We start from the raw sequence: 22,093 nt of genomic DNA on the forward strand, positions 1-22,093 counted from the left end.
GACACCAGGGGGACAACTGAGGACGCCCTGTGGATACCAGAGAGCCCTTTCATAGCAACTGTGTTTCTTGCATGTCTTTAAATGATTTATGGGCTGCAAGGTGGGCATTTGGATCTGGTCACAAGGCAGAGAGGGAAAGGAGAGGAGGTAGCTAGCCTTCTCGCTATTTTGAGATGGGCTGTAGTCATCTCCCCGGGAGACTGTGCTAAAAAGCAGCAAGCACCTGCCTTGGCTCGCAGCACCCTCAGCCCCCATGCCGTGCCTCATCTCAGCACCACAGTGCCCTTGCCTGTCTGTGGAGAGCAAATGAGGCTCCACGGTTGCAACCCTCTTCTTGCCCACAGGGTCCTCCCCTCCCCATGCCAGCACTGACAGCACACGCTTATCTTCGAGGGAGGTTCAAGACTTTGCTCCTTTAATGTGCAATAAAAAAGGCAACTCTCCCACACTCAATAAGAAATCCCACGAGCAGGAGCCCCGGGCTTGGCATCTTCCTCCCCAGCTGCCTTTTACAACTGGGCAGCATGTGCAGTTTGCTCAGAAGGGTTTTCCTCCCCATGCGCAAAGGAGCTCCTGGCTGCTGCAGGGCTGCATTGCTGGCAAGAGATGACTTATGTCTTGCTTCACCTCTGTGCTCGCCAGCTGAACAAGCCACCCCAGCAACAGCATGTTCTCACTGGTATAACAGTGTCAATGCACGGGCCGCCCTCTTCAGGGAACACAGCTCTTTGCCCCCAGCACACACAGCTACCATGAGAAATCTATAGCATTGCCCTGATCAGAGGCTCAGAGAGACTCCCCACACCGCGGCATGACGTGGTGGAAGGCATCGGTGGAAGTGAGAGAGAGGTGAGATTGCATCGGGGAGAGAAGGGAGGAAAGTATAATAATGGGAGAATTAAATTAACTGCAAAGAGTTTGCTGAAGGCACATCCTACCCCATAGCAGACAGCCCCTTCAGCCCATGCTACCGCTCGCAGCTCAAGCCCTGTGTGCAGCCAAGGGCTTTGGTAACTGGCTGTCATGCAACGGAAACATAGGGGCTCTGGGTAGGATTCTGGATAAACTGATAGGGAGGGGGAAGAAAGGAAGATAAGGGGTTGTGAGTGGGAAGGTGTTGCATACCACATGCACTTGTGCAAAAGAGACTAGAGCAACAGGGCCCCTTTACCATTAGTGTTCCTCCTCTGCCACCTGTAATGCTTCACATCCCCATACCTTCCAGTATAACAGTGGCAAGCAGAGGGTTGGAGATCCATTCTAGGGATGGGGCAAGGAAAGAAGCAGGCAGGAATGATTTCAGCAGCAGACTGCAGCCTCTCCTGTTTCTCGGGCAAGATTTCTGACTACCTCACTGGAGAGGAGGATGGGGAACTTCTTCCGCTTTGCCCACACTGTACCAAAAAAAAAGCCCACTGAACTCCCACATTCTCAGCAGCTTTGAAAACCCCCTTCACAAGTCTATTGTGTGACATCCCTAAACACAACAAAGTTTATCTGAAATCTGAAAGCAGCTTAAAAATAAAAACAACTCAAAGGGAAAACAGGAAGAGAGTGGAGGAAGGGGACAGAGTCCTTCCCCTGCTGGCCCCTGGTCTGAGGCAAGCAAAACAGCACACATAGCCTCTTGCTCCACAGCACACCAGTCCATAGCATTCACAAGGCAAACATAGCATCATCTTCCTTTGCTTGCTTCCGATGATGGCTGGCAGCAGGAGGGGAGATGGATGTCCCTGCTGAGGAGCTGGACAAAGTGGGTAGCCGGTCCGCAACTTTTGCTCGCTCTTCCAGAAACTTGTCAAACTCTGGGGCAAGAGAAGAGCACAGCATTAGCAAGGAGGGAGGTCTGTGGAAGGGCCAAGGTGCTGCCAGGAACACCTAGAGAAGGGGGTTGGCTGGCGAGTCTTACCTTCGCTGGTGACACCTTTTGCATCCTCTGACTCTCCCTAGGGAAGGAGGAGAAGGGCATGGTTAGAAGCAAGGTAGACAAAGGCACCTCCACAAATGTGATTCTTTGTCTGCACGGAGGGAGACAGGATAGTGCTCCCCCCACTTCCGCAGTACAGACATGTTAGAGTAGCCCTGAGCCTCAGCTCATTAGCTATGCCTCCTGGAAGGCTAATTATACTGGTGTGGTATCCCAAACCCTGTGTCCTTGGCTTTTCCTCCCCTGGTCCCTCTGAGCAGCCTGTGCCACACATTCAGCAGTGCCAGTGCTGTTGTACACTGCCTAAAATCCAGCCCCGCAGACAGCTCTGGCAGGACTGCTGGCTCCAGGAAAGTAGCCCCTCACTTACCACGTCAGTGGAGAGCCACTTTTCTATGTCTTCCATGAAATTGGCTTGGGGAACCGGCACCTGCAACAGAAACAGAGAGAGTGATGAGGCCAAGAAAAGAGAGGGTGTTCCAGGAAACCCACTCTGCAAAAAGAAAGCCCAACCCAAAAGCTAACTCTCTCACTCCACCGTTCAGTCAGCTCAGGCCCTTCCAAATCCAGCCAGTGCCACTGCAAAGCTCTCCCAGCTACCAATGCCACCGCTCACCTTCTTCCTCTGCCCCATCCACACCCAAACATGCATAGTTTCCAGAATACGTGCCATTAAAAGCATCTGGGGTTTGGTGGTTGGCTTTGAGGTATTAGGACTAGTCCAGGCTTTCCGTTTTGGTGAGGACTCACTAGGTGGAAGTTGGCTGCTTGTGTTAGGCAGCCAGAGAACAAGAGACGTGCTTTTCTCCACACCTCCTCCCTTCTACAAACCAGTGATGCTCTGATGTCAAAATCTGCGATGCTGAAGATATCGGACGTGCCAAGTTTGGCACCACATTAAGGGGGAAAGGCACCTGCCAAGAAGCAAATTCCTGGTAGGATCATGGAGCACAGCATGATTTGACATCACACCAAACTACAGAAACAGACCCATCAAACAGAAAGTCCTCTACAGTTAAAGTAAATTTTACATCCAGTAGGGACGAGGCTAGCTCAGAAGACTTCATGTCCCTGGCCAATTTAAGCAGCAAAGAGACACCTTCCTAGTGGACAGACATAACCGTGAAGGAAACCAAGTCCAATTCAAAACCCCAGATCCTTTTCTCCAGTCACAAGCTCCTGAATAAAGCTGAGCAAGGAGCAGCCCTTGCTAGAGGCTCCACAAGCAGAAGTGCAAGAGAGTATTTGTGTGAACTTATTTATTAGTCTCCCAATATGTATAGCTCTCTTGCTCTCAGGAAAACAGCAAGACCAAGAAAAAGAGCAATGCCTTCTTACCAAGGACAGGCAGATTTCCCCAAACCAGGGAGCAAGTGCAGATAGTTACCACAGCTGACAGATGGATGAATGGGGATGGAAGAGGATGTGTGAGATTAGGGAAGTTTTGAAGCAAACTGGCTTTGTCTATCCAGAGAGGAACTCTTTGGGGTAGAAGTGCATTCAAGCCAATTGGACAGCATGTGGGGAAACTTCTAGAGCAGACATCAGTCTGGGCAGTGCCCATTTCAGGAAGACAGGCTAACAAGCTTCAGACATGGGAGTGTGTCAATGCCTCAGTGTGCCTGAGGGGATGTAATTGCAGGAATTCCTGCTGCCAAAAGACCAAATTCAACAGTCTGAAGGCTCAGTTTAGCTACAGGAAGAGGCCTTGAACAGGGCAAAAGCCAGAATGTGTTTTCTCCAAATGGGGCAGCTTATGCTGAGCAGGAGAGGCTGCAGGGCAAACGATTGGTGGCAGCCTTCCTCATGGTGCCACCCAGCTAGTGCCTCTGCCCCAGACACCCACCCCAAAACAGGCCATCCTCTAGCTCAAAGTGTGGCACATGCTCTCTTGGCCTCAGAGCTCCTAGGATTTTTTCCTACGGACATGTTTACTTGAGGAACGACTGACACTCTGCCTGCTTCCTTCCCAACCCTGGTCTCCACTACTGGCCCAGACCAGGGTTGTTCCATTTCAGTTTGCAGTCTCTGCTGATGTCTGCTGTGCAGCCTCACATGCTGTGCCAGTGCCACCTCCATTTCAGCAGCCCTAGCCTCCTTCCTCCCTGCTGGCACTACATGATCTCACCATTCCTTGCCGCATCATCCACTTAGTCAGTTGGGCTCCATCACTAGACGTACCAGACTCCCCCTGGTTGAGAGAGAGTCTGCACTGAAAGCTGCTATCACAGAGGGTGAGGGAGAGGGGAGGCAGCGGGTTTAAGGTGAGGGAAAGAACACACTAGTACTGGTGGCCTGCTTCTCTGATTGCAGAGAGAAGGCAACTGGACTTGGAAACCTGCTGAAGAGGAATAAAACATAATTTCTAGGTGGAAGTTTCCCTGCAGATATAAGGAGGCCATCCTGTTAGTGACTGAGTCAACCCTAGACTTTCCATAGTTCCCCACCTCTGAGGTTTAAAGAATGAGGTATATAGCCCAGGTAAGAAATGCAGGTTGGTAGAGACTGGGAGTTATCATCAGTCATGTTAAACACTTGATTTTTTCCAAACAGACAGCACATTTATTGCATTGGTGAGCAAGGAGGATACTCTCACTCCTTGTGATGCGCTAAAAGCTCTATGGCCACTTACTGTTCCAGTGTTCTGCTGCCGGGCATCCAGGGCACCAGCGAGTCCTTTGGAGGCTTGGGGATCTTCGTACTTTACCCTGAAAGCATGAAGTTAGATAACACACAGGCTGATGAGATGCCTGAGAGTGAAGAGCAGGAACTCCTAAACATATATTCAGTGCTTCTGACTGCACAACTTTTCATCTCTCGTCATTCTGCTCCCAAGAGCTTCTAGAAAGGTGTGCAAAACCCGTACTAAAGGTGTAGCCCACCACAAAACAGACTAATCTACTCACTGCAACATCACTGTCGGATACCACAGGACAGCCCTGGCACATGACAGGAGGATGACAAGGCATCATATGAAAACAACCATCCAACAGACTAAAACACAGACTTACAGAGCTAGGTGCATCAACCATGACACTCATCTTCTCTGGGGTTGACTACAGAAGAGAGATAATTAACACAGACTGACCAGAAGATTACAGCTACTTTAGAAAGGATTCGAGAAACAAGCCCCTATATACTCACCTACCTTTACAGACACAAACACAGCTCAGAAACATCTCTTTAACCAATGCCACTCAAGAACTGATGGTGGCAGAGACTCACAGGTCTACGCTACCTAGGAGGTGAGACCGGATGATCAGAAGAGCCTAGTGTTGGTTCAAGGTCTCCAAATGCACAGTTACAGCAACCTCTTTCCACACACAGACACGTCTCACCCATAATCTCTCTCATCTCATTTCTAGGCTGCTACCACACATGCTAATGCCACACGTCACCATTTGATCCGTGCAGAGTGGGTGAGCCAGTCCATCCGTGCTGGGAGAATGAAGCCTCTGCCAGAAACTCTCCGCAAGTCTCCTCTCCAGCTGCTCCCAGGCCCCTTTTCGCAGATCCAGCAAACCATCAGGTGGAGCTGTTTTTGTTGGGGGCCAGGGGCTTGGGCCACCGGTACTCAAACTTCTCGAAGAAGTGCTCATCAGTGAAGGGGCCGCTGTGGACAATGGCATCAAGGATGAAGTACAACGCTGCTATCATGCCACTGATGAGGAAGAATGGCAGGAAAGGCTTGAGGTGTTTCAAGCACTGCTTCGCTGATACACACATGCAGCATGGGGGGGTCAGGAACAAACCCCAGTGGCCCTGCCTGTGTCTCCTGCCAGCACGTCCCGTCCAGAAGCAGCAAGGCAATGGGTCTGTTTCAGATGGAGGGAAACACTGAGAGCAGAGGCTGGTGGGTGAAATGAGAAGCCTGCCCCAGTAAGAGTAGAGGCTATCTGGCAGGAGTGCAAGTGCAGGCAGATGGAGGGCAGTGAGGAATAAATAGAAGATGTCTCGTTACTTGTGCAGAGATCACAAGCCTCAGTCTGTTAAGGATTGCACCACAGCGGAGAGGATACGATTCCACCCCTGCCCAGATCTCCCCCAGCCTCCAGCACTGAGCACATACCAGTGGCTCGGATTTCAGCCCCAGATTGGGTGCTGTGGCACCACTGTTTTTGTCCTGGACTGCCTCTGGCAGCACACCCCACAGTAAAAATGGTGGGGAAACCCATGGGCAAAACACATGAAGCTGTGTGTAGGCCATGGGTTTCCCCACCACTTTTACCAGAAGCAGTCTGAGGCAGAGGAATGAAAGGAGACATGCTTCAGAGACCTTAACTTGCTATTGCCCAGTTGCAGAACAAGGCACTCCAGTGGATGGAGGTCAGGAGCACAGGTCTTTGAGGGCTGGAGGCAGCCATGTGCCTGTGGGCTCTACTGCTTGGTAACCGATGGAGAGCAGTGGATGACTCTGACAGGCAAAACAGCATGAGATCAGCCGCAGTCTCTCAAGCCAAAGGGATCTGGTCAGCACAGCTCTTGTCGGCTCCTCCCAGAACAAGGATTCAGGAATCCACTCTTTAGAGCAGAGAAGAGACCTCTTCAGTTCAGCCAGTACTACGGAGACCCAACTCTTAGTGCTTTACACCAGGAAGTCTCAAACACACTATGGAGGAAGAAACATCAGTCCCACTTACCAAGAGGGAAGCTGAGGCACAGGGCAGTGCCCTGCCTTGCAAACCACAACTGACTGCATGCTTCCTGCACTTCAGTTCAATACTCTGTCTGTTAGGCTGTATCGATACTCAGCAGTTCCCAAATTCAACATCACTCCAGTCAGGGCACATGAGTTAAGAGACAGACAAGAAAAGTCAGCCAGTCCCACTCCACACCTTCATCTCCAGACACTGAGTCTCCTCATCACACACGGCACTGCAGACCCCACACACAGAGACCACTTCCTTCTCCTCATGCCCAGGATAACATTATGAAGGGGAGATGACGGCAGCAGGAAGAAGGACTGGGAACAGAGAGATCACCCTACAAACACTGTGTGTCAGAAGAGTGCATTTCTGTTGCATCCTACTGTCTCCCAGGAACTGCTGCTGGTCAGGGTCACAGCCCCAGTTGCCATGAGCCCTCCCCCCTTGCAAGAAGGCAGGACAAGACAGAGTGGGCTGCTACACTCACTCTCTGCGTTGCTCAGCCAGCGAGCTGCCGCGGGTCAGGGCAAACATGTCAAACTCTTCTTCCAGCTTGCCAGAGGTGTCGAGGGAGTGCAGCCCTGCGCTCACGCTGCTCGAGCCCAGGTCTGTGGAAGAGAAAGCAGGGTGAGCAGGCAGCACAGAGCAGTAAACAGGCTCATGGGCTTGGAGGGGCTAGGTGGAAAGCTAGCATCAGAACAGGCTAAACTGCTCTAGGCCCCCTCATCTATCCTGCCCCTCAGCTGCAGCACAGTCTATGCATGTATGCAGTGTCATGGACGAAGTAACAGAAGCAGTTTCTTCGCCTGCTCAGCAGATATTTTTAGCTCAGTCTCAGGCAGCAGCAGCAGCAATTTATTGCACTGATGCTGAAGGCTAGATGTTCCTGACCATTTAAGATAACTCAGAGGGAATTGCTCCATAACCTGTGGAAGAGGATAACCTGTGCTTCTGGGCAAGCACCTCTGAGACAGATAAGTGGATTTTCATGAGTCAGGCATCATCTGAAAAACCCTGACTTGAAAAATATCTCCACTGGCTTGACTATAAAAATGGTCTTGCCAATTTTCTGTAGTTGCATCCAAGCTGTACTGAATGTGCTCACAGCTAGCGAGAGCTTCAGGCAGTGCTATGTAGGCTGTTGGTATGTCCTGAAGACCCCTCAGGATGTCTCAGGCTTTCTGAGTAAACAACCTGTCAAATCCTGGGTCCTGAGCCCAAGATGCTCATGGCTGCCTTTGCAACACAGCTCAGCTGCTTTTCTCTTCCCAGACCTCAGGGGTCAGCCTGACACAACACAGCAAGAGAGGCAACTGCACTGCTGCTAGGCATTGCAAAGGGAGCAACTTTCTTCCGTACCCTGCCGGAAGGCCCAGTCCTTAGCCACAGCCTAATGCTGAGGTCCTTCTTAAGTCATGTCCACCTCCTGCACAACGTGAGGGGTGGATGCTGAGACATATGCTTGTGTGCCTTAGGGCATATACAAGTTTCTTGATGAGTTTATTAGTTGACAATACACCCTATTTCTCTAGGTTACTTTATGAATGCGACTAAATAATTTTGGGAGGTGATTCAAGGGTATGAAAGGATTCCCAGAGCAGCACAGGAGAAGGACTGAGGGGAAAACTGCATGGTAACATACTCATTCCAGCCAGCTGAGAGGAAAGGTTGTTAGTGACTTCCGTCTGTCTTGCTGCAGAAGGAGTACTGGGTCCCAGGTCAATCAAGCTGTTCTCTGCCTCATTTGGTTCCTTTGGAAAAACAAAGGAAGATGGTGGAGAGTTTCTGAAGCCCGGACACCCCTGACCCTTCAGTCCTAGCTCATTAATACTGGAGATGGAAGCCGTTCTGTACCCATTGAAAGATATCAGTTGTGAAGCCTTTCCTTGTGAGAAGGTGGACAGTGATCAGAGAACTGGCTGGGAATAGCGTCCCAGGGCAGAATATGCCTTGATAGCCAGCCTCCCAGCTGTGCTGGATGTCAGTAAGTATGGTAGGTGCTGGTTCAGAGGACAGGGCAGTGCTCAGAGGACAAAGGAAGGCTTATGGGAATTGGTCCTCTCAATGTTCAGTACCAGAAAACTGTAACTGCTGCTGGTCTGCTCTTGCTCTTTGGGTGAGAGGAAGGCTCCCACTGGCAGGCAGGGAGAGGCTACCAGTGGAACTGGAGTGTCCTGCACACCAGCGTGTCCTGGAGCAGCTGGGCTGGGAGAGCAAAGCCTACAGCTTGTAAGTGGGGCTGGCTGAACCTCTCTCCAACTCAGCAGGACACAGCAGGGCCTGCAGGATGCAAACCAAGCTGCACAGAGGGGGAGTTGCTCAGAGTTACCTTAACAGGCTGTCCTGTCCGAAGACGCTCAAACCTGCAAGAATGATGACAGGATGCATTTCAGTAGTACGTGCTAATTCACCCACAGCCCAAGAGATTTTTTATAATGCTTGGCAGAGTCTGCCCTTCCCTACATACTAGAAAAGGAGGACCATGGCTCAGGGCCCAATTCCCCCTCAAGACCGGAGACACCACAACAAGACCCAGAGAGTTTATGTCTCCTGAGAGGTGGTGTGAGGAAGCTTCTTGTGATCCTCCAAAATTATTCAAACACAGCTCTCCACACAGACACAGAGGCTAAATTCTCCAGACTTAATCCTAGCTTAAGAGATGGGTTTGATGAAATGGAAGGAAAAAAAAGGGGTGCTGGCCCCATGTGGGCAAGTCCTTTCTGTCCCTGTCTGCCTCAGAGCTAGAAAACCAGCTCTTTCTATCCAGCTTCCTCCTTCTTCTTCTGGGTTATGCCACAGGGACATCTTTATATTCCATCAGAAACTTACACAGCAGCTTTGAAGGGACAAGAATAAACCAGCAAAAGCTGAGAACTGTCTTTGTTCTCAAAGAGGGATGATACAGGCTGATACATCTTGAGCCTTATACTCATGGGCAGATCAAAAGGGTGGGATAGAAGGCCTTCAAGGAGCAGTAAACTCTTGTGGAAGAGCAGGGCAGAGAAGGGAGGGCAGAGGTACCTTTCATGACGCAGAAACACATTGTTGAGGTTGTCATTGATGAGGAGTAGCTCCTCAGTGAGTTGCTCATGGAGGACACGGGGAATCAGCTCCAGCACACGCTGCTGCATGGCTCTGCATGTCCGATTCAGCTCCTGCTTACAGCAAGGGGAAGTTACCACAAAAGTCAGTCTAAGGCTGAGTACTCATAGATTTGGAAGTCTGACTGGGACAGACAGACCCCAGAGGTTACTGAGGTCTATCAGCAAGGGTGGACAACAGATATTAGTGTGAGAGATAAACTGAGTCTGAGCTTTACAGACAATAATTGTATGCCTCTTGTGTAACACATCATCCAGAAAGAAAGGCCCTCAAGGACTACAAGTCTCCATGTGAGATGATTCCAGCCTCAATAGGGCAACTTCCCTTGGCCGTTGAAACTCCACCTTCCCTGTGTTTCCCTTACCCCATCACTCCCTGATAAGCCCCACACTAAACTGTCCAGTGCAATTGTTCCCCAGGCCTGGCACGCGTAATGTCTCAGTCCATCGAGTCATTGCTAAATTGAGCTCTGTGTGCCAGCCCTCTGCCCCACCAGTGTTCCTTACTTGCAGCAGCTCTAGGTCAGAAGGCTCAGCCTGGGTCGGCGCCAGCTCCGTCAACATCTCCGACATGACCTTCATGTTCCCGTTCACCACTTCCAGCTCACTGCGCAGCTTCCCGATCTGCAAAAGGGAAAGAAAGTGACAGCTCCGTTGGGAACACTGGGGGAGAGAGCTGAGGTAGCTCTGAATGGCAGTGCAGTGTCTGTGTGTGCGTTCACAGAGCCGAAGGGAATGGCAACCGAGGAGCTCATTTGTCACCACTCAGTTTGGCTCTTGAGAGCTCCCAGCAGAATGAAGCCCCATTACCATCAAGTTCACTTGCTAGTAACAGATGCCAGGCCCTCACCCGGGATCTTTGGCCACTAGCCTTGCCATGATTTTTAACAGCCAGCACAGGCTGCTGTTATGATTCAAATCTCTCTCCAGCTAGCAGCTCCTGTGTGGCAGCCACTCAAATAATTTCATTTCCAAAGCAATGTAAGAGGGGAAAAAATGAACTCCCATTCAAAAGGCGACCTTGGGCTAATTGTGCAGTTGAAGCTTTATCCCTCCGGTTTCATAAGCTGCTAATGAGCCTCTTGAAAACAGTTTCTAGCCTCTGTTCTGCAAGGGGATACAACCTACTGACAGCTGGAGGTTTGGTGCTGAACACGGTGTCATATGAAGTCAGGGTGAGGAAGGAGAAAAGAGGATGGGGAAACAAGTGAGAAAGCCCTGGCCTTTGGAAACCACATAGCCAAAGTTGATTCATATAAAGTCAGCAGTGAGGCAAGATAAACGAAGATGATAAGGAGGCATCTACTAAGCAAGCTTTTGCTGTATTGCGCTACAAAGACCTTGCTCAAAACCTCTATGTCTCAGTTCCCCACTTCCCTATAGCCAGGAGATCTTCCCTCTGCCTGCAAGCAGCTCTGTCTTAGGAAGACATAACCACTCTGTGTTTGTGGTATCCCAGCTCATCACAGTGACCACAATGGAGCTCTGGGGAGCTCTTGAGGGACTATGCTTTGAAGGAATGGCTCCTTGAGGACAGAGGCTGGAGAAGGACCAGGACAGCAGTCCCAGAATAGTATTTGTGAAACAGCCCCCAAACGCAGGAAGAATCAGCAGCACCATGGGGCTTGTGTCCAACTCACCTGCTCTGGTGTGGGTGTGATGGGTGTGTCGCTGGATGTCCCTCTCCCGGTGGGCAGGGTGACAGGGTGGAGGATGGACTCTATCTGCTGAGGGGAGTTGACCGCAGGTGAGTTCTGTCCAGATTGGGAGTCGGAACTATACACAGTCTACAGACAGAGGTGGGAAAAGTCACAGAGAGAAGGAGATGTTAGATACTCACAGCTGACAGGGCAGTGCAATTAGCAGAGAAATGTTGATGGCAACTCCCCATCTGCTTTCAATAACTCTTTCAGCAAAGAGGCTGTCCTGGAGCTTCTCACTCCCCAAAAGCCCTCTAAATGCAAGCTAGAGTTCCTGAAGTCCCCTCATAGCTCCAGAATGGCAGCTACCCAACACTCTTCTCCTCAGCAATGCTCCCATACCCTCTGTGGTGTGTGGATGGGTGACAGCATGTCCAGATCAGTCATGGGGAACTCCAGGCCCTTCCGTCTCAGGTCTTCATAAACAGCAACAACACCAGTCAAGTCCGGTGAGCTGCGGAAGGCATCCGCCCAGGACTGGGGAGGAGATAGTACAGCCCATCATCATTTACAATAGTATTCTGTACAAATACCTAAAGACAAACACTCCCTGAACTGGCGCAGATGCTCACTCTTCTTGGCTCACCTGGATGAGGGTCAGCACCTTGTCGTGCACTATGGCAGGTGGATTGTTCTTCGGCAGGATTGTTCTCACCAGGACACCTTCTACAAAGTCCTGGCTGGACACAAGGACATGGAAGCGATGGCCGCAGTTTTTGACGCATGTCTCCAGGACCTTCAAAAGCAAAGAAGCATTGGCTAGAGCCTTCTCTGCCTATGTGTGTTCGCCTTGTTGGCTTTAGGTACCTGTGTCTTTTCAGCCAGGGACTCAGCTTTACAGCAGGATATCACAGAGCTGAGAAAGAGCCCTGACCACTCACCGTCAAAGCCAGCATAACTTCATGGAAGTTCTTATTCCCTACAATTCTCTTCTTAATGGCTCGGAAGGCATCTTTGGGCCTGCAGGAGAAATCAGATAAAGATCATCAGAAGGCTGAGACCCAACTACAGAGAGGCAAAGCAAAACAGCCACTGGCTCTGGATGCCTCATATTCAGCAGGTGACCTTCCCCACCACATTTTCACGGTGGCTTGAAGCAATGACTGGTAAAGCAGCTTCTGCCTGTGGTTCTGAAAGAGGAGCGGGGTCCTGCTAAGGAACGCTGTTACTGAAAATGGTGGCCTCTGTGCTGATGTCTGCAACAACTCAAGGTGTACAGGACACAACAGAGAGCAGAGTAAAAGCAATGCTAGAAATGCACTACTTGGGGGTAGAGCAAAATCCCATGGCAGAGAGACTGAAGAGGAGGAACGGGTTAGAAACAGGAGGGAGACAGCGAGCTGCAGCAATCCCTGTGTTGCTCAGAGAGAAGCTGTTTAACAACATTTCCCCGGAGGAAAAGGGGACTAAAAAGCAGCAGGGGAGATGCAATGGCAAAATCTTGTCTATATTGCAGGTAGGCAAGAGAGGAGCAGCATAGCAGGGTGTCCTTAACCATTCTCAGAGGGGAGAAGTACTGTGGTCTCAGCCCACTGTGGTCTTGTGAGAGGGCACGAATGAACAGACATGCTCTGGTATGGCACAGGAAGAGAGGCTGGGCTGGAAGAGCAGCAGTGCTGGAGGAGAAGAGTGGGGTGGAGACACCGAGGCAATGAGGAGGGCAGAAGTGGATTGGCCCGTGGGGCAGCATGGCTGCAATGGGTGAGCATTAGCAGAGGAATGAGAGAGCCCTCCATGGCAGGAGGGTATAGCTGTGTTATCAGGAGCCCAGAACCGAAAAAACCAAGTGGCCACAGCTCAGGACTGAGAACTGTGGGCAGAGACAGGCGTATTTGCTTCATGGGGATTGCATGGAAAAGAAGTGGTGGCAGATTTGTGAGCAGAGATGTTTGACTTCGTTTACATATAACTGTGAAGCTGAAAACTGGGCTTGCTAATCCTCCGTCAGCCTCACTGTGAGGTGGGACAGCAGAAGTGAAACCTTTTTTATTCCATGTAGCACCTTCTTTTTTACATGCTGCTCTTGACATCTCCACTGTGAGAAGGAGCAGTCCCTCTTGAATTCACAGGCAAATCCCCAGGTCCAGAGTTAACAAGTCTGGCAAATTTCTGAACATCTCTCTGCAGGGAGAGGGAGACAAGGGCTCCCCCACCCACTTTGCGCATGCCTGAATGACCGTACATGAAAGTACCTGAGAATAAAACCCCAGCAGGACTTGCACAGTCAGAGGACTGAATAACAGCCTGAGATTTTCCTTCGTCCTCAGTCACCAGCCTGCAGATTTTTACACTCCCAGAGGAAAGAAAGAGAGGGGTATGAAGGAGGAATAAACTGAAGTGGGAGAATTGCAAATATGCCTTTGGGAGATGGAAGGCAGCCTGGCTTGCATCGAGGTTTCTCTGGGGACCCTGAAGGCCTGTTTGAATGGCTGTCTGTGCTCACGAAGATTACAGGGAAGCATCCAACAGATGCTCTGACAGCTTTGCTGTGTCTCTAGGTCTCCCAGCAGAGTCTCGTCTAAGGGACTGTTGGGAAGCCTAGCTTATTACCTCCACCAGTGCATGTTACCACTGCAGTCTAGGGATGTAGTGTCACAGGGTGTGCTGGGACCTGCTGCTGGATGCGTACCCTTGCCAGCTCCCTTACCCTTCTTCAGTCTCGTTAATGATGTCGCAGATCTCCATGTTGAGAGCCCAGTCCTCGCTCCGCAGGGATCCATCAGTAGCTCTCTCTGGAAAACAGAAACCAAGACAGGGCAAGGCTAAGAGCGGCCCTGGCACTCTCACGGGTTGCTGTTTATCTGTCACAACACCCCAGAGCCCAGCCTCCTTCTCCCTGGCTTCCACCACGACATACAAGGAGGCGAATCCATCTGCGAAGTCCGGGCCACCAAGTGCTCCCCGCTAGGTGTCACCGCTGCAAAGCACATGGCCGGCGTTAGGACAGGTGGTTGCTCAACTTTGCCCACACCACTCATGCTACCAACACACAAACACACACTGCATGATCTCTGGTGTCCTGCACGTGAAGGGAGGGGGCTCAGCGTAAGTTCAGTTCCACAGCTGGAGAAAAAGGGGCTCGTTTGCTTTGTTGCTGCAGGGCCAGCAAATGAAACTGTGAGTTTGGTCTGCTCACACTGACATGGATGTAGTATCAATGGCACCACTCTTGGTTTGCACCAAATTAAGCAGACAAAAGAATTAATGCCCTTCTTTTTATATGGGCCCTACAAAACCAAACAAGCATAAACAGCCAAAACAGTACTGTTTAACATTTACACCTCTCCCCTGAACTCCTGGCCTCTGGGGACTACGGACAGAACTGGGCTGAAGGCTGAAGTCGAAGCAATATTGTTTCAGCTTTGATTGTGTCCCCTTTAATTAGGAATTCCTCAGTCAGCCTTGATGTTATTCAAGGCAGAGATTTAGGAAATGAGCAGCTATTACTGACAGCACCAGTGTCTCCACCCTATAATCAGCCATGTCTCCGTCCCAGCCACGCAGGCTGACTGATGCCTTCAGAGACACCACCAGCGGCTGGGGGAAAGAGAACCACCAGCAGGGCAGACAGGACCCAGGCACTCTCCAGACCACGGGGAAACAGAGACGCAGCAGATGGCAAGCACAGGACAAGAACCATCCTTCCCAGTCCTCCCATCCTATAAAATGCCCGCCTTACCACTGGGACAAGAAAATTAGAACTGGCCAGACCAGTTTAGCACCTACCAGGTGCTCTTCAGGAGAACTCAGACCCAACAAGGTACTTAGAGGAGTGCCTGCATTTCCAAAACTGCTGTTCCTGTGAAATCTGGAGCTGGTCCTTGCTGTGGGTCCTCTACCCCTTTGGAGGGGGCCTACCTCTGCAGAGCTGCCATTTTCTGCTTTTGACCCAGCAGCTAATGATCCCTCTGTGGAAATTAAACGAAATGCCCATTCATGCAGTGGTAATGGGATAGGGCCATAACACAAGAAAAAGAAGATTTTTTAACTCCTGCCTGGGTAAGCACATCCATCATGTTTTGAGATGTCCTATTTTTAAGGGTCAGGGAGAGAGCTACTCACAGCACTGTGCAATGCAGCTTTTATACACGTATCCCTCCCACAGATTACACACCACAGTGTGAAGCTACCTATCCAAATCTTACCTCAATCCAGCCACCACCTTTTCTGTTGACTGCAGAATGTATTGATTACACTGTGATTATGCTGATTACATTGTGGCCACAGCCAGATGGAAGAGGGCAAACAAGGGAAGGAGAGTGGCAGAATGTTCTTGATGCTCTTCCACCTCCTGAAGGTCAGGATACTGGAATATCCTGAAGGCCCCCTGGTTCAGGTGAACTTTTGTCAGTTTGAGTATTAATTTTATATAGGAATCCTGGTCTCTTGCAGATCTAAGCTTTCCCAGTGAGGCACAAGAGTTAGCATCGCACTGGGTGACGTGGTGGAGATCCAGGGCAGTGGGCTACGGGGGAGCATATCTGGTGCATCAGGGCATATACCAGTGAGTGGGTGAAGCTGTGGTAACACATGGAGGGAAAATGCTTTCTGTCAGGGCTCCTTTGGGATCAGGACTCGGTACAGTAGCAGAGCTCCAGGTTCCCTCCTGCTCTGGGGCACCACACGGCCAGCCTTGCTGCAGCCAGACTGCAGCTCAGGTCGGTTTGATGGATTTGGCATACATGGTCACAAAGCCACCCTTCACTTGCACTGTCCTCCAGCATCCCCTGCTCATGATACACCTTGGTTTGAACCCCAGCCTAGCCAGAAATTTCTCTGTACTGTTTGCTGCCTCTGGCAATGAAGCACACAAATCAACCACACAGAGGTTGCCCTACTGGAAGGAAGTCCACATCCACTCTTCTCACCCCTGAAGAAAAACACTGCACATGGAAGGAAAAACCCCACAACTCAGGAACAGGGCTGAGCCTGCTGGGAAGCTCTGAGTTACAGAAGAAACCAAGGATGAAATGAAAACTGCCTTTAACCATCAAGTCCTTGCTGTTCACGTCTCTCAAACCTTCCTCATCCTCCTTTTCACTGTATGCAAGCATGAACTGAGTCTGCAAACACCCTTCCCTTGCTTCTCTGTGTTTGGTGGCACTCTGTAACCTGCTCCCTACCACCACCCCTTTTCCTCCGAACACACCAGTCCTGCCAAGGTCTGGCAGCAGGTTTGCTTTTCAGACAGGAATGCAAACAAACTGAGCATGCTCCTTCACCTGCCTGGCCACTTATGGGAAAATAGGGCTTCCTCAGAAGTGACACACACTGCTCTGATGTTACCCCACAATGCTGTGGTCATCCTGCTGCTGTCACCACTGTTCACATGCTGGTCAATGAAGAGCTGCAGGAAAGCAGCAAACCTGCCATAAATGCATGATAGGATCAAAAAATACAAAGCTGGAAGAGCAGTATTAAGGCATATGGAAAAAAGGAACATGACCATGAGCCATTTCCAAGGACAAAGCGCTTGAATTTACCCAGTACAGATTAAGGTCTGGCTTAGCTGGCCTTGGGAGAGCTGGAGCTAATGCCCTTTTAATCCTCCTTGCTTGCTTCCAAGCACTAAGGAACTGTCCAAGCCTAGTAGGATATGTTGGAGTTTTCTCTGAAATCCTGAACTTTACCCTTTTACTAAAGCCTGCAGAAGGAAAGAAAATAAAGTCTATTCATTAGTCACATGAAGGATCAGGGTTGCTGGCCCCGTTTCACAAACCATAATTAGCACATGAGCTGTCTGCCCCTCACGAAATCTGAGCTCAGGATGGCTGGGGACAGCGACAAGTTCCTAAAAACAGCGAGCACAGGAGGCAGGGCATGGCCACCCGCCCAGCGCTCTGCCTGGCGGGTCTCATCAGGCAGCTTCTACTTCTGCGTGCTAATGAGCTGAGCCTGACCTGCCATGGAGAATTCCACCCTGGCAGAGGTTATCGGCGAGTGTATGAATGCCATCTCCCTCCAAGCCCGAAACCAACGGGCTGTTGAACGTACAGGAGGCCCTTCATGGGGCCGCTTCAAAGCCGCATTGTTTTGGCAGCCAGTCCAGCTCCCCGGGTGTGTCAGCACTGGGGTTTGCCTGATTCCAGTCTGCTGCCTCACAAATTGCTCGGGTCGAGCCAGCACCGCTGAGGACTGTGGTATGGGTTGAACCAGGGAATTGACTCTTTTCCTGCCTGGCATTTGATGTGCTTCTGATGATTGCAGCTAGGTTATAGAAGTCATCTGGAATTATCAGATAAGAAAGAACTCTGAGCTCGGCGTAACTGATACAAGGGAGCTGTACGTTGCTTTGTGCCATGAGTAAGTTTCACAGCTTTGCTTCTTTCCAAGTTTATTGTCTCTGCCCTCCTGGCTGGGGAGAGCCCACTGCGGGGCTGGCCATCCCACCCAGCCATCCATGCAGCAGCACACCGGCAATACTGTCAACAGTGCGGGGAAGTACGGGAGCCGGGGACAGAAGATACTGCACAGGCTCCTGTCTCCTTTGCTCCCCGTCACAGATCTGAAGCACCCATAACCAGCCAGGCACCGTTCAGAAACCCTTTGCCTGTGACATGCTCTGCTGTAGCTCATCAGAGACTCTGTGCCCCTCCTCCAAGTCAGGTCCTTAACCAACCAGCGTTCCCTGCAGTGCTCAGTCTTGCTGGCTTTAAATTCCACCGCAAAGCCATCAAGCACCTTCTCACCCATTTCAATAGGTGTTTGAGGGCACCAGCGTTTCGTTGCAGGGACAGCATAAGTTCAGCAGAAAGCAATGCAACAGTCCTTTCTCCCAACCTCCCTTCAATGCATAAACCCCCTGGCCCAAATCAGCATCCTGTACAAAGTCTTGCTAAGCCTCATGCTTTCAGTTCCCTTGAGGGAACTTCAGCACCAGCTCAGTCAGGACTCCACCATTCAGCTGTACTGCTCCTCTTAAGATGGAGGGGACAACGCGCTTTCTAGAGAGAACAGAGATATGGCTCCAAACCTAATTCAAGGATGGTGATGGACACAGACTTGTGCTGACATAGTGCTGTGGGTATTTGGGTCTTTGAACTTCTCCTGCTTCTTTCCTGTGAATCAGCTCAAACTCTTAGGGATCAAACGACTCTTCAACTGCTGCCTTTGCCCCTTCTCCTCCAGACAGAGTGGCCACAGAAGACAAGGCAATGCCTTTTTGAGAAGCACTACCTTGCAGGAAACCATCTGGCCCCAACAAGAGAGAGTTACTGACAGCAGCTGATAACTTCTGCCCACCAGCTCCCAACTCACACAGGGGTGCAGGGACACCTGCAAGGTGGGATCCAAATAGCTATGGGGATTTTTCCGGCATATTGTGTTGCATCTACCCCTCTTCCTCACCCATGAACCTCTCTTATCTGCTCCCTCTTAACAGTCTCAACTTTTCCTTGTTCTCATGCTTAAACCAACCCCCAACCATAAAAAATCCTCTTCATCTCTGTGCTACACCGTTACTCCTCTTCCTTGCCTGCCCTCATGCATTGAAATAACCCACCTCTGTCCCTTTCAGTATTGCTTTAATTACTAGTTATTCCAGACTTCCAGGGTCAGGAGAGAGCATTGGTGGTTTCCCCTCCATTCTCTCACTCAGAGCACCTCCTTGAACTTAGATTTTCCATTTTGAAGTTTCTCTTAGCTCCTAGATGGAGGTGCAGTGGATTTCCGTTTTGAGGGGGAAATCTGAACTATGATGCTTCAGCACTCTTTGGAAATTTACCCCCTGGTCAGAAGTACTGTGTTTAAAAAAAAAACCCCACACAACAGAAACAAATACCAAAAAACCCCAAACAAACAAGTCTATATTCATCTTACTTGGGAGGAGACATCACGGTCCAAAAACAGGGCAGAGGCAACTTTTGTGACTAAATCTCAGGACTGGGAGTAAGAAGCTAGAAAACCTACTCCTCTGCAACTGACTCATTCTGTGACAGATCACTGAGATTACCTAAGCATCTGTTTCCTTGTCAGCAAAATAAATGGGATTTACTAGATTAACATTAATGAAGGAATTTGAGAATGTCGCTGCAGTGTGCCACAGAGGATTTTTTTTTACATTTCATAGCCTCCATCTAAAGCTATTTTAGACTTTATAAGCTGTATCAGGCATACATGACTTTGCCCGAGTAATTTACAAGGAAACAGCATTAGCTTTCTGCAGACAGCCCAAAGCAGCAGAGCTATGCAGGTTTGGTGATCAGGCTCACGGGTTCAACATGCAGCTGCCATGGACCTACCAAACAAGTTTGGGTAAGTCATGTTCATGTCTCAAATTAAACAGGGAAGATAGCATTTATTCATGTCCCCAGGATGTTGATAGACAATGTTCAAAAGGAGAAAACATTCGTAATTTCAGCCACCAGCCCTTTCAAGTCCTCCACACTGAGTTCCTTTCTCATACACTGCAATTCCTCCACCCCTTTGGACTCCCATAATCCCAGTCAACCCTAGTCATTAAGATCTCTCTACTGTCACACCTCTGGTGCTAAGGACTCTAAATTCCTGTTTGACAACACTCTTGAAATACTTTTTTCCTCTTCTTTGCTGTTGGTTTGTTGCTTGAAAATCCCTTCTTTAACCGAAGCAAAGCCCAGACAGAACCCACTTACAATCTGGCTACTATACTGATCAGAAGATCTGGAGGGTAAGAAATGATCTGTGACATCTAAAGATAATTTCAGATTGCCTCTACCAAAACACAAAAACGTGTCTGATGCACTCACTGAGGGAATCAAAGAGCATTCATTCTGGAAAGGGCAGGAGACGGCTTCTCCTGGAAAGTGCGATGAAACATGTGACATTCATCTGGGGAAACGTCAAAGATCATCTGGAGGTTTTTGTTACAGAAAACCTTCCCTGGTGATCCTTCCCCCACCTTGCTGTACTTACTGCCTGTCACCTATCTTGCCCAACACTAGAGAGCGGCACATTGCAGTGCCCCCTACCCACATCATTTGGACACTGCTTTGGGCAGCCTCTAAAATAAGCGAGATTTAAAAAAGCATTACCTAAAGCAGCTGCTTGCTCCCTTCCCACCTCAACCACAGCAGACTATTCACCCATGCAAGCACACCAAAAACTACTGAATCGGGGGCCAGATGTTCAAGGCGAAGAACAAAGGTCTACACAAGTGAAAAAAGCAAGACTGAGCAAGTGCATGAACTTACAAATGGCCATTGCACATGCTGTTTAAACAGGCATCAACCTTCAAGCACAACCTGAAGGCACTTAGATAATACAAAATGGGGTGAAAAAAATCTTTATTCTAAGTATTTTAAGAGCTGCATCTCTGGAGACCAGTGTAGCTTTCATGGTCCTGTTCTTTCTAACTGTAGCATCTCTTTGCTCCACTTTCTCAGACTACGTCCTTCTCCTATGTTTGTCTAGTTGACCTGAGCACAAGGACTAAAAGAGACTGTGTGTCTGTGAGCCTGCAAGGTCACAGAGTGGATGCTACACTCCTGCTGTTGATTTTGCTGCCAGAGCTGGTACTCAGCCCTGTGAGAAGGCCCGTGGCACAGGGGAGATGCTTTCCACAGAGCCAGGGCATGGCCCTGCCAGGCCCTGCTTGTCCCAGATCTCTGTGCTGGGGAGTTCAGGGTCGCCACCCCTGGGGTGCTCAGCCCTCAGGTGTGGAACACTGATCTGGCTAGCTGAGCCGCGACGTCCCAGGGCCAGGCCAGCCTGAAGGCCCTGTCCCCTGGCAGCCTCCAGCTCACTGATGGCTGCTGCCAGCCACCCTGTCACCTCAGGGAGAGCATGGCCCCTTCCCGCCCAGAATGCCACAGGCCGTGGCAGCTGGAGCCCAGCCAATCAGCAACCGCCCCCGTAGGACCCCGCCCCTCCCTCGAAGCCCCCAAAGAGGTGCGGGCGTGAATGGCCCCGAGCCAATCACGGACCTCGGCTCTACCGGAGGGCGTGGCTCGAACCACCAGTCTGCGGCCCCTTTAAGTAAGGAAACTTCGCCTCGCCACATCAAGACCCCCTCGCGCCCGGATTGGCTTGCGGGGCCGCCGACGGAGCCGCCTCGGGCTGCGCATCCACTATTGGTCAGCAACACCTGTCAGTCAGAGCGGAGCTCTCTCCTGATTGGTCGATGCCATCTCTGTCCCGCCGCGAAGGCGGGGACCGCCGCTTCCCGGAGGAAGGGGATCCAGCGGGCGGGCGAGCGCCCCTGGGGGCGCGGGGGAAGGCGACCGAAAGGGCGGGGAGGGGCGCAGGGGCGCGCGGCCGGGGGACTCACCTATGCGCTGCCCCACGGGGGAGCTGAAGGGGTTCCCCAGGAGAAAGTCCATCGCCTCCGCGCCGCGATCAGCTGACACCGCCGCCGCCGCCGCTCACGTGACCCGCGCGCCAGGCTGGGGCGGGCCCCCGCCCGGGCCCCGCTGTGACGCCAGCAGCCGCCGCCCGGGAGGGGCGCCCGGCCCGGCCCCGCGGGGGGGGGGCTGAGGGACGGAGCGACGCGGGACCCGGCCGGCCCCACACCGCCGCTCGCCGGCTGCAGTCCACCAACACGCAGAGCCTGGAAACGGGGACGCGTTCGTAACGAGCTCAAATCACGGTCTGACACCGCCACGCCTGACGTACCGTGCATCACGCTCGGCTGGAGCTCCGTGCACTGTTCTCACCGTAACGCCACGAACCGGAATCGAAGTGAGGCAGCAGGGAGGAGAAATGCCCCGGTGGTATCTGCAGTGCTCGATGGTGTGTCTCCCT

General features: G+C 51.1%; 1 protein-coding gene across 3 annotated transcripts; it reads right to left on the reverse strand.

Annotated features, from left to right (window-relative positions):
- Positions 1–393: 393 nt before the first annotated feature.
- On the reverse strand, positions 394–21,698 carry TOM1 (target of myb1 membrane trafficking protein). Of its 3 annotated transcripts, none has more exons than XM_059817270.1 (15): positions 21,621–21,698; positions 14,022–14,106; positions 12,256–12,334; positions 11,961–12,110; positions 11,717–11,851; positions 11,315–11,461; positions 10,182–10,298; positions 9,595–9,728; positions 8,903–8,936; positions 8,216–8,324; positions 7,061–7,181; positions 4,560–4,635; positions 2,298–2,357; positions 1,910–1,946; positions 394–1,805 (listed from the first exon to the last, which is right to left on the reverse strand). In XM_059817270.1, the coding sequence occupies exons 1-15, from the start codon at positions 21,670–21,672 to the stop codon at positions 1,657–1,659; spliced, it is 1,485 nt and encodes a 494-aa protein (XP_059673253.1). In that variant the 5' UTR covers positions 21,673–21,698; the 3' UTR covers positions 394–1,656. The 3 variants fall into 3 exon arrangements, with proteins under 3 accessions (XP_059673253.1, XP_059673254.1, XP_059673255.1); XM_059817271.1 differs by having other exon boundaries at positions 1,901–1,946; XM_059817272.1 differs by lacking the exon at positions 11,717–11,851.
- Positions 21,699–22,093: the final 395 nt, after the last annotated feature.

This window comes from Gavia stellata, chromosome 4 (genome assembly GCF_030936135.1).
Source record: "Gavia stellata isolate bGavSte3 chromosome 4, bGavSte3.hap2, whole genome shotgun sequence".
NCBI classification, from domain to species: domain Eukaryota; kingdom Metazoa; phylum Chordata; class Aves; order Gaviiformes; family Gaviidae; genus Gavia; species Gavia stellata.